The 19,300-nt window shown below is 40.4% G+C and overlaps 1 protein-coding gene across 1 annotated transcript in view; it reads left to right on the plus strand.

Annotated features, from left to right (window-relative positions):
- LOC110501590 (G-protein coupled receptor 39-like) overlaps positions 1-15,058 on the plus strand; it is a 31,778-nt gene extending 16,720 nt beyond the window's left edge. The window contains exon 2 of the mRNA XM_021579265.2: positions 13,074-15,058. Coding sequence (XP_021434940.1) covers positions 13,074-13,576 — 503 coding nt within the window. The 3' untranslated portion in view covers positions 13,577-15,058. The remainder of the gene's footprint in view (positions 1-13,073) is intronic.
- The last annotated feature ends 4,242 nt before the right edge of the window (positions 15,059-19,300 follow it).

Raw genomic sequence — 19,300 nt, forward strand, 5'->3', positions numbered from 1 at the left:
CGCACTATGCAGCTGTTGCAAGAGCACATTTTTCACTGGCTGTCCAATGGTCTCAAAAACAATGACTGATAGGCATCTTCAACTTCTTCACTTCAACCATTATTGGGTTAAAATACACATATATGACCTCCTGGGTGGCACAGTGGTCTAAGGCACTGCATCGCAGTGCTAGCTGTGCCACCAGAGATTCTGGGTTCGAGCCAAGGCTCTGTCGCAGCCGGCCGCGACCGGGAGTCCCATGGGGCGGCGCACAATTGGCCCAGCATCGTCCGGGTTAGGGAGGGTTTGGCCGGCAGGGATATCCTTGTCTCATCGGGCACTAGCAACTCCTGTGGCGGGCCGGGCGTAGTGCACGCTGACCAGGTTGCCAGGTGTACGGTGTTTCCTCCGACACATTGATGTGGCTGGCTTCCGGGTTGGATGTGCATTGTGTCAAGAAGCAGTGCGGCTTGGTTGAGTTGTGTTTCGGGGGATGCATGGCCTCTCGACCTTCGCCTCTCCCGAGTCCGTACGGGAGTTGCAGCAATGAGACAAGACTGTAACTACTACCAATTGGATACCACGAAATTGGGGATAAAAAGGGGTAAAAAATACATTAATAAAAAAAGAAAATACACATATGCAGTGCATTTGTGAAAGAATTCAGACCCCTTGACTTATTCCACATTTTGTTACATTACAGACATATTCTAAAATATATATTTTTTAAATGCCACATGAGCAAAAACAGGTTTTTAGAAATTTTTGCAATTGTATAAAATAAAATGTAAATATAATTACTTTATTTACGTAAGTATTCAGACCTGTTGCTATGAGACTCAAAATTGAGCTCAGGTACATTCTGTTTCCGCTGATCATCCTTGAGATGTTTTCTACAACTTGATTGGAGTTCACCTGTGGTAAATTCAATTGGATTGGACATAATTTGGAAAGGCACACACCTGTCTATATAAGGTCTCACAGTTGACAGTGCATGTCAGAGCAAAAACCAAGCCATGAGGTCAAAGGAATTGTCCATAGAGCTCTGACACAGGAATGTGTCGAGGCACAGATCTGGGGAAGGTTATCAAAAAATAGACTCTTCCTAGATCTTGGCCGCCCGGCCAAACTGAGCAATCGGGGGAGAAGGGCCTTGGTCAGGGAGGTGACCAAGAACCCGATGGCCACTCTGACAGAGCTCCAGAGTTCCTCTGTGGAGATGGGAGAACCTTACAGAAGGACAACCATTACTGCAGCACTCAACCAATCAGGCCTTTATGGTAGAGTGGCCGCTTGGAGTTTACCAAGAGGCACCTAAATTACAAAGATTCAAAGATTCTCTGGTCTGATGAAAGCAAGATTGAACTCTTTGGCCTGAATGCCAATCGTCACGTCTGGAGGAAACCTGGCACCATCTCAACGCTGAAGCATGATGGAAGCAGCATCACACTGTGGGGATGTTTTTTAGAGGCAGGGACTGGTAGACTAGTCAGAATAGAGGGAAAGATGAATGGAGCAAAGTACAGAGAGATCATTGAAGAAAACCTGCTCCAGAGCGCTCAGAACCTCAGACTGGGCTGAAGGTTCACCTTCCAACAGGACAGGACACTAAGCACACAGCCAAGACAACGCAGGAGTGGTTTTGAGACAAGTCTCAATGTCCTTGCATGGCCCAGCCAGAACGCACTTGAACCTCGGGACAGACTTAAAAATAACTGTGCAGCGACGCTCTCCATCCAACCTGACAAAGCTTGAGAGGATCTACAGAGAAGAATGGGAGAAACTCTTCAAATATAGGTGTGCCAAGAAGACTCAAGGCTGTAATCGCTGACAAAGGTGCTTCAACAAAGTACTGAGTAAATGGTCTGAATACTTATGTAAATGTGAGATTTCATATCTTCTTATCTTTTTTATTTTTATACATTTGCAGACATTTCTAAAACCTGTTTTTACTTTCCGAATGCACTGTACACTGAGCATACCAAACATTAGGAACACCTTTATAATATTGAGTTGCACCCCTTCCCCCCTTTTGCCCTAATAACAGCCTCAAATCGCCTGGGCATGGAATCCACAAGGTGTCGAAAGCCTTTCACAGGGATGCTGGCCCAGGTTGACTCCAATGCTTCTCACTGTTGTGTCAAGTTGGTTGTATGTCCTTTGGGGGGTGGACCATTCTTGATACACACAAGAAACTGTTGAGCATGAAAAACCCAGCAGAGTTATCATTCCCCGCACCTACTACCATACGCCATTCAAAGGCACTTAAATGTTTGTCTGGCCCATTCACCCTCTGAATTGTACACATACACAATCCGTGTCTCAATTGTCTCAAGGCTTAACAATCCTTCTTTAGCCTGTCTGCTCCCCTTCATCTACACTGATTGAAGTGGATTTAACAAGTGACATCAATAAGGGATCATAGCTTTCATCTGGATTCAAATGGTCAGTCTGTCATGGAAAGAGCAGGTGTTCTTATTGTTTTGTATACTCAGTGTACATTTGTGAACAGCCATCCACAACAACCACAATCAGTAAGGCGCAAATAGATAAGGGCTCTATTCAATCTGTCTTCAGCTGTCTTCATCTTCAGCGTTACAGATTAAACAATGGAAATATAAAGGTAATTTTCGATTGAGCCCGACATATGCAGTGTTTACCAGGAATGCAGTCTCCGCTAAAATAGAACAGTTGCCTTTAAATTTCAATCACGCTGCAAAGCTGAACTTCCGCGTTGCGAATTCAATAGAGCCCTGAATGAGAGAGCAGCAGTGTAATTCACGTCAATTCGCTATGTAGATATCAATAATAATTTATATCTGTATCACAGATAGGCTACAACACTGCTGTCATCCTTACCTGCAAGCGTTTATTCAAGTTGGATAATCTTTGGATGCCGACAGCAGTCGCACTATTGGAAGACATAGCTTAGATTTACTCCTGCTCTTTTCCCTCAATTCATCAAACGCATTCGGTGTGTCACCATAGTTGTCTCTGTCTTGTGGTCAGACCGATGATGTAAATAAACCCTGGATTGTTGATCCAATGTATTGGCCATTGAGAAGCCACCCAGTAGGAACAGTTCTAGCATATCTGTTTTGTCCGAGTTTAAAAGCAAAACATTAGTCGCCATCCACTTCCTTATGTTTGAACACAGGCTTCCAGGGTAGGCAATTTTGGGGCTTCACCATATCTCATCAAAATATACAGCTGTGTGTTGTCCGCATAGCAGTGGAAATTGACAATGTGTTTCCGAATGACATCACCAAGAGGCATAATATATAGAGAAAACAATAGTGGTCTTAATTCAAACGGAACCTTGAGGAACAACGAAACTTACAATTGATTTGTCAGAGGACAAACCATCCACAGAGACAAACTGATATCTTTCTGACAGATAAGATCAAAACCAGGCAAGAACTTGTCCGCGTAGACCAATTAGGGTTCTCAATCTCTCCAAAAGAATAAAGTGATCGATGGTGTCAAAAGCGGCACTAAGGTCTAGGATTACGAGCACAGGTGCAGAGCCTTGGTCTGAAGCCATTAAAAAGTAATTTATCACCGTCGTGAGAGCAGTTTCAGTATTATGATGGGGTCTAAAACCAGACTGGAGCATTTCATATACATGATTTGTCTTCAGGAAGGCAGTGAGTTGCTGCGCTAGGGGTTTTTAATACATCAATGTTTGGCTTTTTCAGTAGAGGCTTTATTACTGCCAAATTTAGTACACATATGGAGGATAGGGAGCTGTTTATTATCGTCAACATAGGAGGGTACAGGAACTACTCTTTCAGTAGTTTAGTTGGAATAGGGTCCAGTAGGCAGCTGGAAGGTTTAGAGGCCATGACTATTTTCATGAATGTGTCGAGAGATACAGGGTTTAAAAACTTGAGTGTCTCCATTGATTCTAGATCCTGGCAGTTCTGTGTAGACTCAGGACAACTCAGTTTTGGATTCCTATGCAGTCCATAACTTTCTAATAATCATGATCTTTTCGTCAAAGAAATTAATGAATTCATCACTGCTGAAGTGAAGGACATCCTATCTTGGGGGATGCAGCTTTTTAGTTAGCTTTGCGACAGTATCAAAAATAAATGTTTTATTGATTTTGTTATGTTTTATTAAGTTGAAAAAGTAGACTGATCGAGCAGCAGTGAGGGCTCGTTGATATTGCACGGTGTATATTGATATTGTACCAGGTGTATACTTATCAAGCTAGTGTAATGAACACGACGGGAGACAGAGAGCTGGTTTCAAGCACAGGGCGCAGCAGGTGTATATTGTATAGGACCACAGGGGGCAGGTAGCTGGGTCCAGGGGCAGGCAGAAGGTCATACACAACAAAGCCACAGTACAGGCAGGGAAAGGCTAGTAACGTCATCCGGGAGATTAGGCAATATGTTGATAACAGGAAATCCGATAGGCTAAGGTACAGGCAGGGAATAGGCAAAAGGCGTCATTAGTGAGGAGGCAAAAACTATCATACACAGGAAGATTATATTATGGGGAAACCAGCGCTCTTAACTAGAAGTGTGACACAAAACAAACAATACCTCACAATGATGGGGTGCAAAGAACTGAACTAAATAGTGTGTGATAATGACATACAGGTGTGTGAACAGGTGATCAGAATTCAGTTGATTGGGATCTGGAGAGTGAGCTGCATTCAGGAGATCTACAGTGCCTTGCGAAAGTATTCGGCCCCCTTGAACTTTGCGACCTTTAGCCACATTTCAAGCTTCAAACATAAAGATATAAAACTGTATTTTTTTGTGAAGAATCAACAACAAGTGGGACACAATCATGAAGTGGAACGACATTTATTGGATATTTCAAACTTTTTTAACAAATCAAAAACTGAAAAATTGGGCGTGCAAAATTATTCAGCCCCCTTAAGTTAATACTTTGTAGCGCCACCTTTTGCTGCGATTACAGCTGTAAGTCGCTTGGGGTATGTCTCTATCAGTTTTGCACATCGAGAGACTGAAATTTTTTCCCATTCCTCCTTGCAAAACAGCTCGAGCTCAGTGAGGTTGGATGGAGAGCATTTGTGAACAGCAGTTTTCAGTTCTTTCCACAGATTCTCGATTGGATTCAGGTCTGGACTTTGACTTGGCCATTCTAACACCTGGATATGTTTATTTTTGAACCATTCCATTGTAGATTTTGCTTTATGTTTTGGATCATTGTCTTGTTGGAAGACAAATCTCCGTCTCAGTCTCAGGTCTTTTGCAGACTCCATCAGGTTTTCTTCCAGAATGGTCCTGTATTTGGCTCCATCCATCTTCCCATCAATTTTAACCATCTTCCCTGTCCCTGCTGAAGAAAAGCAGGCCCAAACCATGATGCTGCCACCACCATGTTTGACAGTGGGGATGGTGTGTTCAGCTGTGTTGCTTTTACGCCAAACATAACGTTTTGCATTGTTGCCAAAAAGTTCAATTTTGGTTTCATCTGACCAGAGCACCTTCTTCCACATGTTTGGTGTGTCTCCCAGGTGGCTTGTGGCAAACTTTAAACAACACTTTTTATGGATATCTTTAAGAAATGGCTTTCTTCTTGCCACTCTTCCATAAAGGGCAGATTTGTGCAATATACGACTGATTGTTGTCCTATGGACAGAGTCTCCCACCTCAGCTGTAGATATCTGCAGTTCATCCAGAGTGATCATGGGCCTCTTGGCTGCATCTCTGATCAGTCTTCTCCTTGTATGAGCTGAAAGTTTAGAGGGACGGCCAGGTCTTGGTAGATTTGCAGTGGTCTGATACTCCTTCCATTTCAATATTATCGCTTGCACAGTGCTCCTTGGGATGTTTAAAGCTTGGGAAATATTTTTGTATCCAAATCCGGCTTTAAACTTCTTCACAACAGTATCTCGGACCTGCCTGGTGTGTTCCTTGTTCTTCATGATGCTCTCTGCGCTTTTAATGGGCCTCTGAGACTATCACAGTGCAGGTGCATTTATACGGAGACTTGATTACACACAGGTGGATTGTATTTATCATCATTAGTCATTTAGGTCAACATTGGATCATTCAGGGATCCTCACTGAACTTCTGGAGAGAGTTTGCTGCACTGAAAGTAAAGGGGCTGAATAATTTTGCACGCCCAATTTTTCAGTTTTTGATTTGTTAAAAAAGTTTGAAATATCCAATAAATGTCGTTCCACTTCATGATTGTGTCCCACTTGTTGCTGATTCTTCACAAAAAAATACAGATTTATATCTTTATGTTTGAAGCCTGAAATGTGGCAAAAGGTCGCAAAGTTCAAGGGGACCGAATACTTTCGCAAGGCACTGTATGTATCTGAGAGTGTGAGTTAGAAAGTGGGTTGGAAAGCGAGCTGCATTCAGGGGATCTACGTGTTTGAGAGTGTGAGTTGGAAGCAGACATTACAGCTAGTTTTTCTATTTTTTAGCTGGCTACAGATAATTTTTCAATTTTTTTTTGTATTTTCTGGAAGCTTGCCTCTGCGCTCAGTTGTTTTCTATATACCAGGGAGCTAATCTCTTGTGACATATGTTTTTGTTTTTAGAGGTGCGACTGCATCTAGGGTATTACGCAAGGTTTAATTTGGATCCTTGGTTAGGTGGTTAACTGATTTTTGTATGTGGACGTCCTTGGGTAGGTTGAGGGAGTCTAAGAGGGTATCTTGGAATCTTTAGGTTGTCAAGAATTGGGTTGTCCCAGCTTTTGACAATTCTTGGTTGGATTATTTGTTATTTGTGATCCGATAGTCCAGGATTATGAGAAAAACATTTAAATACACAATATTTATTCCACAGGACAAAACTATAGTAGATGTTGGACAAAACCCACTGAATTGATGATGGCTCCAAAACTATTGGAGTTGGTCTGTGGACTTTCCATGTGAATATTGAAGTCACCAAAATGACTACAAGGTCCATGAAGAAGTGAGGAACGCTGTATACGGCCCAGGAGGCCTTTGAACAGTAGATATACAAAGTAATTGAGTAGGCTGCATAGATTTTATGACTAGAAGCTCAAAAGACGAAAACCGTCCATAAAAAAAATTACTGTCGTAAATGTTATACTTCCGCCTTTGTGGGATATGGTCACTAGTGTAACCAGGAGGGGAGGCCTCAATTAACACAGTAAATAAATCAGGCTTGAACCAAGTCAGGCCAATCTCATCAGGTTATGATCAGTGATTAATTCATTGACTGACTGCCTTAAAGTGAGGGATCAAAACATTAAGTAGTCCTATTTTGAGATATTGTCACAATCTCTTTAAAAAAATGACAGGAATGGAGAAGGTCTTTATTCCAGTGTGATTCTTAAGGTCGAACACCGCCATGTTTAGTTTTGCCGACCTAGATCGAGACTTAGGCACGGGCAGGCTCCACTAAACTGCCTGCTGCCTGGCCTGCACCCTATATCATTGTTGAGCTAGACCCATATAGGAGTTAGACCCATATATATGTCGATAGATAAGATGAGAACACCCCTCCAGCTTCGATTGAGTCTGTCACTCCTCAGGCCAGTTATCTACAAATTCTCTCTTTTGGGAGGGACAGAAAAACAGTTTTCAATCAGCGATTGAGCTGCTGTAGAGCTCACCACTCCCTCTTACTGGGAGGGGGCCAGAACAATTACTTGATGCCAACACAACTTTCTAGCGAAGTTACACGCTGAATGTTGCTCTTGGCTAAAACAAATGTAGACATCAATAAATGCATTTCTATAGCTTCCAAAATATTTTTTTACACTGTTATGGGTTTGCTGAGATGGAGGCATTGTGGCTTCAACACAGCACCTCCCTATCAGTCATCTAGTGTATATGTAAACCACACTGGTGGAACAAACTTAAACTTGCACCTTTTTTATGCTGATTTGAATGTCATTGAGAGAAAAAAAATGTTCTGAATTTAAAAGTAATCCTAGAAGTAATCATTTAGTTTTTAAAAAGTGTCTGTAATTGGATAACAATATTTTAGCAAATCAGTTACTTACATGTAATCCGTTTCTCCCCAACCCTGTGCATGCCTGTGTGTGTGTCAGGGGACCAGGCTGTCCAGACTGTTCTTTCATATGCAGTGTGAGGCAGCAGGAGCACCCAGCAGGATAGCCAAAGAAAAAACAGACCCTGAGCCAGAATATGAATGTGTGTTTCGCCAAGTACTCGCTTTTAAAGGGCGATAATGGTGAATGGTGGTGGTGTACAGTGTGTGTGTGTGTGTGTGTGTGTGTGTGTGTGTGTGTGTGTGTGTGTGTGTGTGTGTGTGTGTGTGTGTGTGTGTGTGTGTGTGTGTGTGTGTGTGTGTGTGTGTGTGTGCGTTCCTGCGTGTGCATGTGTGTGTAGATGTGCGCCATGTGTGTACCTTTTGTGTGCCTTGACAACCAAATCTTACTACAAATGTTTTGAGGTGTATGTGTGTGTGTTTTTGGCATTATGTGTTATATTGTTATGGCATAAGACAGATACTAGACACTGTATTCAACCAAAGACCCACAACACAAAAATACATAAAAATAAAACATCAATCAACAGTCATTGAGAACTACCATTATGGAAGCTATATCATTTTAATGTTTTACAGTTTAATTCTATGATGGTTTTACTGCACCAATCCATGCTGGCCCAATGCCAATTTTCCAGGTGACTGGCCACTCTAGAATGAGGAAGCCTTGGGATAGGAAGAACCAAACTCGAATCGATCTCCTCCCCAGGAATTTGGAGCAAATAGCTGTCGGGAATTGTCTTCATGGTTCTCTGCTCAACATTTGGACATGGTATTAGTTAAAAGGTCACGCGAAGGATAGACTTAATAGATTCTACAAGAATGGTAAACCTGTCAGGGAGAACCAGTGTTGACATCCAAGGGGCTCTGTCTGACAACAGTGTGCCAACACCTGGACCTGGCACTGGCAGAGCCATGTTGTTCTGAATAGGCGGCCTTGGTATTTCATAGCCTGTGCAGAACTAACAAAAACAAATATTCCATTTCATTTTCAGACTTCATAGATGTCTCCACAATCAAATAAATTAATAATTATGTTCCATCAAACATGTACCACAGAGTGGTGAATTTCCATGTCCCAAAACCCACCTCCAGCAGTTTCACTGGGTCTTATGCCAAGCTCCAGTCCCATATGTATGATGAGTAATGCGTGTATGTGTAGGAATAAAGCACAGGAGCAGTGTATACAGTGCTTTAATTCCAGCCCCATTTGTCCTTTTGCTGCATTGTTGGAAGGGTGGCCACTGATGGCATTTGGTAGCTGTCTGCATGTTGTGTGTTGACTAGCTCAGGACCTTGCTGTTAGGAGGGAAAGTATAAGTCAAGTAGTGGCTTTTATGAGCAGATTAGACTCGTTCCAGTTCAGGCATTGTTCTCTAATTTCATTACTTGTCTGTAAAAATTATATGGCTCAAACCACATGACAGTTGAATGAGAGGAATGAAAAACACCTCTCGGGATTATAAAGCTAATTTAAAATTTTGAAGTAAAGGCCAACTTCCACAAGAACGACTTGATCTGCGGAAAACAAATAGCCAGATCTATTATTGATCGTCAAATTACCACAAAACCCTTGGATATAATGTAACATAATGTTTGTTATAATAATGTCAAGATATCTCTTAAATATTAATGCACAGCCGTACACACTGAAAAACTTGACACATTTTGACAAAACTGTCTTACATTAGGACTCATAACAGCATTCATATCCATTCATTAATAATGTGTATATTAGATTCAAAATGTAAAAAAGTTTCTAACACCATTGGAGTCTTTTTGATGAAATAAGCAAATCCTGCTTTGAAAGTTTTGATATTCATATGTTCCCGCTGTCATGGCGTTGTATTAGTTAATGTGACGACTGTTGCTCATCGAATGATTAAAGGTTTCTAATTGCGTGATTAACTGAATCAAGCAATTATTAACTCATTAACATGGGGCACCATGGGAAAATGAGTTTTATTGAGTTTCTATTTCCCAAATTAACTCAAAGAAAATCAGAATATCGATTTTACAACAGTCCGTTTCCTCTACAGTCTCATTCTGAACGTTGCATAATCCGGGAATCTGCACGGATCCGGGTCTCACCAATGAGTTCGTACCACACCAATCTTAGTTGAGTATTTATTTACTAGAAAGCTAAAATGATGATCACATATACACAAAAACACATTCTAGGCTATTGATTAGAACTTAGTAGAACGGGCAGACACACTATGGCGCGTGTTACCCAAAATGGGGATATAAAAGAGAGAGAAAAAGAGAAAGTACACGAGAGAAATATACATTTGGGTGCATTTGTCAGCTATGCTTATTTTAGCCCTAACCTTGCTCCAAACTGCCGCTCTTATGGGTCAGAATATAATGATGTAATTATGTGTGGGAGGTCTCAGATGGGAAGCTCCGCGTGGGCCGTTTAGGCTTCTCAATGACGCACTTCTCCGGCGCAACTCTCTGGTCGTCCTCACAATGTCAGTGTTCTTTTGGTCTGATTCCTCACCCTTGCTCCGGGAGGGCTCTTCTGAAGACAGACAGCTCTGTAGCTCAGGGCTCACAGCATAGGAATGAAACAGTGTAGATACCACGATTCGATGGATAGTGAAGGTTAGGTGGTCTGGCTTGAATTCACTCGCTTAGACACAGCTACTCATCAGTAGCATGGGTAGAAAAATATTTCTTTGTCTTCAATCTTGGGTTGAGTTTTGGGTTCATTGAGTTTTTAGACCTCGGCTGCAGTCTTATACCCTCGGGTCAGAAGTGGGCGTAACCGCCTTTAGGGCAATTCTCTGGGTGTACCAAGTTAAGAGGCAAGGTCTAGATTTTACTCAAATCCAATTTTAGACAACTAACTTCACATTTCATCTTTACCAAAACATTCACTTTGATTTGGACATTTTACACACAACGTACAATGTATAAATATCAAGCATATCCTAGGAAAACTCTTACAGTTACAATGTTTTTGCAATAAAGTAATCTATTAACCTTTAATAACAAAACAAAAATGACATACATTGTCATATTCCATCTATCATCACGACCACCATTGTGGCTGACGGAAACCATTGTTCCAAAGTCCCTTTATTGCATGTTTAATGTTCTGAGGTTGGTTCTCCATAGTGAGAGGACACAGGAATGTTGTCTGTGGCCTAAGATTACCATGGCTGTGATGGGTCATAAAACCCCCACATCTTCGGAACCCTAGATCTCGCCTCCTCTGTTGGGGTTGAGAGATAATCTGTAGGGTTGCTAAATATTCTGTGAGAAGTTTCCATTTGACCTATAGTATCTCTATGAGTTTTCTGTTTACCCCGTTAGGCATGTATTGTCTTGAGACATGTTTGAGAAATTAATAAAATATTATTTTTTTTTGCCTCCGATGTAACTTGACTAGCCAATTTCTATTTCCTTAACTTGATTTCAGTTGGGAAATTGAAGCCCATCGACCTGTTACATTTGAGTTTGTGATGCAGTGGATCAATGCTCTCAGGAATGTGTCTCTTCAGGAGGCATTTGTTGATGTGGAACTAAGCATTATTCATTTAGCATTAGAAATATGGTTGAGTGTGGATATTGTATCTTCAACACAATTCCGGCATGTTTGTAGGTAATAGAATAGCTTAGCTATAAGAGTCCAATCTCACTACCACCAAGGGTTGGAGTTTAATCTCCACATACTTTACTGTCAGCTTAGTCTACTTTAGCATGAGGCTTAAAGCATATGATAAATATGTGCTGAGACCATGCTTCATGGTTTATGCACCTGCTATAGCATACACATGACATAACAGGCTGATGCACTAAGCCTACTTTCCAGTCATAAATAGAATACTGTACATTTCACATTTAAAGTTTCTCTGTCTTGAGTTTTCTGAGACCCATTCCTGACACTTGCTACTGTATGACTTTGCCTCATGGTGCATTCACACTTTGGAAGAATTCTGTAAGATCAACCTGCATTCAAGTCTGCACAAGAAAAAAGATCTATAAGCCAAAGGGACCCATATGCAGTGAGATTTGACCAATTTGCATGTGAATTTTTAAATAAGCAGCATAGTATGTACTGGAAATAAGAACAGTGCAGATATGTATGTCTAGAATCAACAACTTCATGTACATGTTGGTAAGCAAACTAAACAGTTTAAATGATTTCAACACTTAAAAAGTGTTAGTTAATTAAACACTGTTAAACATGTATTGTAACACCTAAAAATAGTTAGACTACAGTATGTTTAATACTTATTTAATTTAAACACTAACAAATCAATTACGAAGATAGGTAACTGTGTGTGCGGGAGTTATTCTACCACTTTTTCATGCCGAGTATAACCTATTCATCAGTGTTTTCCCCAAAGAGTACATACAACATTAGCCAGGGAGGAATGTTTCTAGAACCTGAACCTCATCATCACAGAGAACTTATACACTCAATTAATGTTTTTTTTTTTTCACTCTTATTAAAACCCCATTTTATTTATTTTGGCAAGGATAATGTTCAAACAATGTTTTTCAGCAGTTACCTTTATTCTGGGGTTTTCTTTTAAAATAATTGTTACACTTTAAATAACACCCCCATAAATGAAAACATAAATTGGATAAAAAGACATTTCCTCGTTTTTTCTTTAGATGTTGTATAATTTTTACCATTAGAATGGGTACTGTTGTAGTCTTGAGATTCACTAAAACAATCAAGGAGTTAGTAAGAATGTGTAATTACCCTCTCTAATGGACTACTCACTGTTGACTTATAATGCACCTCTTCTACTCTCAACTCCACTTCACTGTGACACAGTGCTGAATAAAATATTTACGTAGCTCATAATTTATTTTCGGTATTTCACAGCATTTCAAGCCCTCAATTCATAATCAGTGGACCATTTAGTAGTATGCCAATATGAATATAAATACAACTAAATTATTGAAATGTAATTTGATATCAACGCAATCTCCTAAGAACTAACTGGCTGTTTTTTGTACACCAGCACAGACCTCCATGCACTGACATTTATTAGCATTATTCATTAGTCTACTTCCCTATTCTTAATGACTTACTCTCCCTCTCTCTTCTTCCCCCTCTCTCACTCCCTGTCTCCATCCCTCTTTTCTCAGGTTTAATAGTGGGCTCCCTCACCGTCTGCTGGCTTCCCAACCAGGTGCGTCGCCTGATGACCGCTGCCGTGCCCAAGTCCAGCTGGACCATGCCCTACTTCCGCAGCTATGTGGCGCTGCACCCTGTGGCCGACACCTTCTTTTACCTCAGCTCCGTGCTCAACCCCTTCCTGTACAACCTCTCCTCCAGCCAATTCCAACAGGTCTTTGTCCAGGTGCTGCGCTGCCGCCTCACCATTGAGCATGTCAACAAACGGACTCTGAGGAGCTCAGAGGAAAACTCGACCCGCTCGTTGCGGCCCCTGCTAAAGTCGCTGCGTTGTGGTCATGGCGGCAGGTCTACTCAGACTCAGAGCATGGAGTTCAAGATGCCTACGTTCACTACCTTACATATTCCAAAGGACACTCCAGCTCCCAGCCCTGAGGAGGCCCTTCCCACAACCGATGAATCACTCTCGATTTCGGTGCGAAAGGGAAATGAGCCTGATGAGACTGAAATATAAAGGGACGCATTCGGTGTTTTGAAGATTATTCAAATCCGAACGAGATGATCCGATCACTATCTGATTGAGATTTGTTGCTTCGACACATGGTAATAACATTTAGTCCGTATTGTGACCAGATTCCCTGGTTCCCTCCCTGTATGCAAATTAATCCAACCTGCCGATATGACACAAACTGTACAAATCGACAAAACAGCGCACTTTTATAGTCAATAGTTTTATACTCTCATCATTACAGCCTAATTTTGTTATCCACAGTTCAAGACTGAGCGTAATAGCCCACTGGGCATACCACGTCATTTCTACGTGGATAATTGGGTAATATTTGGTTGAGACGTTGATCAATGAGATTGCAACCTTTATTCATCCACTCCAAAGACAGTCAAAAGTTAGTTGAATTTCCAGTGTGTTATCACTATGCTTTCAACCATCTGCAATCGGGTTCATGTTATCAATCAACCAACCAGAGTTCCAAAGCCTGGGCCTAAAATTGTGTATAAATTATAATTTTGCAATGACATCGAAGATGTGAAAAATATTTGTTAGTCTGATGAGTGTAATGAGGAACATCCTGAATTTGCACTTGAAGCATTTATGAAACTACTTCTTCCGGTTAATGATAGGCATGCGCCCATCAAGAAACACTGTTAGAACTGATAAATCCCCATGGCTAGATGATTAAATGAAAAACTGTATGGCTGAGAGGGATGAGGCAAAGGGAATAGCAAATAAGTTTGACAACACACCAGACTGGCAAACATACAGTAAATTGAGAAATCACATAACTAAACCGAAAGACGAATAAACTATACTATGGAACAAAGATAAATTATTAAAAGAATGATAGTAAAAAGTTCTGGAGAACTTAAAATGAAATTCTAGGCAAAATAGCAAACTCGGCTCCATACTTCATTGAGGCAGGTGGTTTGTTCATAGCAAAACCTTTTGATATTACCTACCAGTAAGAACTTTTTTTTGAAAGATTGCATGTCATGCCTATGTTTGCTAAACAACAAATGCTGAGCCTTCATATTCATGCATAATGGACCAAATAATGAAAGATGAACACTGTAGTTTTGAGTTCCACAATTTGGGTGAGGAAGAGGGGGGACATTTTTTTCCTATCTATAAATAAGGACAAACCACCTGGTACCGACAACCTGGATGGTAAATTGCTGAGGTTGGTAGCGAAATAACTCCTGTTTGCCACATCTTCAATTTAAGCCAAGAAGACTCAGACATGGAGGGAGGAAAAGGTCACTCATCTACTCAAGAAGAGCAGAACACCCTTTAATGGTTCAAACAGCTGACCAATTAGCCTGTTACAAGTGCTTAGCAAACTGACACAAATTACTGATGATTCGCTGAATTAAAATTGTGATTCATTTCAGAAAACTAGGCATATGTCATTACTTCACAGGAGAGCCATTTGAATGTAAACCTTTTTTTTTTAAATCAAAATGCGTTTTTGGGCAGAAATGCCTTCTGGAACAGGTGAACTTTTGTGTGCCTTAATAACAAACTGTTATGCCATCTGTAAATGCCAATACAATTGTTAAATTACAAGTTTCAGAAAAAGCCAAGAACCTTCCCGCTAGCCATGAGTTTTGAAATCAGTGGAATTGGAGTATGATAGCTAAGGAGATGGAGAAAATGCTGGCGTTTAATTGCAAATATGCAGAGGGAGTCGAAAATAGAACACATAGAAGGCTGTTGTATAAAACACCTGTTTCCGGATTACATCTTCAAACTAAGGGCAACCATGGCATCGGAGACAGATGGGGAGAAGCATCCACACACGTAAACGGGTAAGATAGTCTAGCTAGCTACATTTTCAGATATGACATATTTCAAATTTTGTCAGAAGGTTGTTTCATTTCAAGTTAAAGCGTACTGTTAGCTAGCTAGATAACGTTAGCTGACTGGCTCGCTGGCTAACGTTTTGTGTATGATCTGTGTAGTAATATTATTCTTATCTCAGAGCCATTTGCATTGCTAGTTATAGCCTAATGTTAGATAGCTAGCTATCATTGAACCTGGTTGGTTAGTTACCTGCAGATTCATGCTGGGATTATGGTTCATTGTTTAGCTAGCTAGCAATTTTTTTTTACAGACTCCACTATGACAGTAACTATTTCAATAGAATGTTCATGATGTCACTGCGACAACTGTCGATAGACGTAGCTGGTAAATTCACTCTGGCTATCTACTCTAAGAGCAGTCTTGTCTGAGTGTGCCAGAGCACAGAATAACTGACGAATTTATGAACGCACAACACCTGTTGAATATGGCCGGTGTCAGTAAACGTTGGCAAAAAAAAGTGTAATTAAATTGTTGCCAGCAGCACAGTTACAGTCACCAATGCTCTGGATAACATATAAACTGCCTAACCAGCTCTGCTAGGGAGAGTAAAATGGTCAGCTTGTGCTGTTCTTTCATTTGTGTCTGGAAATAGCTATCAAGCTAGCCAACGTTAGCCAGTTAGCTTGGGTGCTTGACTGCTGTTTGGTCAGAACGCTCAGATCAACCCTACTCCTCGGCCAGAGCATCCAGTGTGTGCTCTGAACACTCCAAGAGTGAAACACTGAGTTTACGAACACCCAGAGCACACTCTGCCTTCTTATGGATTGAGAGTTACCGATCTAATAGAACACAGAGGCTTTTCGTTATGGAAGCCTCTCTCATGTAAATTCAGTTAAGTGTGGTGTACCGTAGGGCAGCCAGCTAGGGCCATTATTGTTGTCTGTTTTTAGTAATGACCTTCTACTGACCTTGAATAAAGCCTGTGTGTCTATGTATGCTGACGACTCAACAGTATACACGTCGGCTGCAAAAGTAAAATAAATAACTTAATAGAGTCAGTTTTAGAATGGGTAACTAACAATCGTCTGGTGTTAAATATCTACAAAACTAGAAGCATAAATCACTTAATTTAGATCTGTTATTGCATAATGTGGCGATTGAGCAAGTTGAGCAGACTAAACTGCTGGGTGTAACCCTAGATAGCAAGCAATCATGGTCAAAACATATAGACTCAATTGTTGCTAAAATGGAAAGAGGTTGGTCCATGATACCCTAGGGCGTAGATAGATGCCTTCTTGACATCTCAGTCGACCAGACAAGTCCTACAGGCCATAGTTTTGTCACCTTGACTACTGCCCAACTGTGCAGAAAAAAAAAGAACATAGGTTGGTTCAGATCAAAGCAGCACATATCGCACTTAGATGTACACGAAGGGAAAATGTCAGTCTCTACTTGCTCAAAGTTGTGAAGTGATTGACTGCATCACTATTGGTCTCTGTGCAAGGTTTTGATGTGTTGAAGGTACCGAATTTTCTGTTCAAGCAGTTAGCACACAGTTTGGACACTCATTGGTACAACACATGACATACAACCAGAGGTCTCTTCACAGTCCCCAGGTCCAGAACAGAGGCTGGGAAACGCACAGTATTAAATAGAGACATGACTATATGTAACTTTCTACCACCCCAGGTAACTCAAACTAGCAATAAAACCAGATTTTAAAAACAGATAAAAGAACCTTACTGCACAAAAAGGGGACTGTGAAGAGACTCAACCATTTTATATATTTGTACTGTAATTTGAACAGTATTATGTATTAATATGTAGGCTGTGTTAAATGTTTTAAATGTATGTAGTTCAGTCCTTGACTAATAATATTCTGTACTATGTCATGTTTCATGTGGACACCAGGAAGAGTAGCTGCTGTTGTTGCAGCGGCTAATGGGGATCCTAATAAATACCAAATACCAATCTAAAATTGGTACTCCGGTACTTCGGCGTCTAAGATTTTTTTTTTTTTAAACCTCCTGCGTTGTGCTAGATGTGTCAATGTGTAGTTCATACATGCATGCCTAATCCATGAGCAGAATTAGTGTTTTATCTCAATTAGCCACAAAAATCCTAGTTTGAAAGAGTATGTTTTCTTGAAGCTGTGCCACGCCATTCTCCCTACATTTCCCCATACGTGGGCCAGCCCCTAGCAATTCCAGTTCTAGCCAATGGGCTTCAGCACCTCGAGTTTGAGTGACAAGTTGGCCTGCCCTGCGTTATCCAATGAGGTTGCAGGGTGGGCCCAACGGCTCAGTGGACACAACAGAGAGAGAGAGAGAGAGAGAGAGAGCAATGACGTGGTGCACATATGTGACATGGTATGCAGTGTTCACAGCCAAATTCATATTTATTTTTTGTGCTTTCAACCATTTAAAAACACATCAAAGTTCAAATGGGAATACAATGTCATGTTTTGCTTATTTATGGGATAAATGCCTACATTACCTTGGAAATAATGGATGATGACTGCCTCGTCCCTTTGCGGAGTTCATTTTTCTAAAGTAATGTACAGAATGGTGGCATTTATCACGCTTGTACCACAGTTGCCAAATAAAACAATATGAAAGCACACATTTACTGGTAGAAATACTTTTTATTTATTTATATAAGCGAATTCATAACTTTGGTTGCTAGAGATGCGACCCAGTCATTCGATCTTTATGTTCCATTGCCATGCTCAGTGGCAATGTTCATATCCCTTGCTTGCTGCTAGCTAGCTACAGCTACACAACTTCTTCAGCCAGAACAGCAGTATATTTTATTCTGTTGCGTTTGTTTAAGCTTTTATCCCGCTTATAACACAGTTGCCAAAGAAAACAATATTATAAGCATACATTTACCAATACAAATAAAAACATTCCGTTGATATTTTCATATTTTGGTTGCTTGAGACGTGACCCAGTCGTTTGTTCTAAATATATGGATACAATGTCTCTGCAAAAACGAAATCTATGTTAGCTAGCTACATTTTTTAGTCGTTGGTTGCGTCATGATTGCAAGGTGTCCCAATATGTCCCAATATCTCTTCGAACTGTCCTGTTTTCTTGCTTTAATGTACATTCTAGATTGCCCTTCTAGCCAATCAGAAACAAGTATTCAACAAAGCGGTCATCAAATAGCAGAACCATGATTGCAGTTGAGATTAAATTAAAATTACATAGTACAAGTGATCATTGTCCTTTGAGATTCTCTACAGATTATTACAGCAATTGTGAAGATCTCCACAGACCTGCGATGACCTATGCATGTTATCGTGAACATGCACGCTTTATGAAGAAATTAATAGTTTTGAGTGACCTCAAAATGTGTCCATGGATGTGTTACTCATTTTAAGGTTGAATGTTACATTAGTCTTAACTTGAAACTATTTTCTGTATTACAAAAGTAATATTGAATTGTGTTTGGTTAACACAACCAACTATCAACATTTAAAGAAGATTTATCTACTGCTTAGATGGTACCATCTGAGCCACTGGCTTAATCCCATTCTTTAACCTTTGTTTTTGGCTAAATTGGAGACGTTAATTCAACAAATAATTGGTCAACAAGTTAGTAGGCTATTTATTGAATTTCATAAGTTATATTGAATTGTGTTTTAATGTCAATTTAACCAAATATCAAAATTTAAAGGAGCTGCATCTTCTGCTTGGATAGTACCATCTGTGCCACCGACTTAGTCTGGCTTTAATTCCAGTTTGTCTACAAATGTATAATTGATCAATTGAATTCATGTCTCCATCTCAACCAAAAATCTAAGTTAAAGAATAGGACTAAGTCAAATCAAACTTGAAATGCAATTTAAATAAAAGGTTGATTTGATTTTGTGCTATTCTTTAACTGTTGATATTTGGTTGCAGTGATAAATATTCC

The sequence above is a fragment of the Oncorhynchus mykiss genome, chromosome 22 (genome assembly GCF_013265735.2).
Source record: "Oncorhynchus mykiss isolate Arlee chromosome 22, USDA_OmykA_1.1, whole genome shotgun sequence".
NCBI classification, from domain to species: domain Eukaryota; kingdom Metazoa; phylum Chordata; class Actinopteri; order Salmoniformes; family Salmonidae; genus Oncorhynchus; species Oncorhynchus mykiss.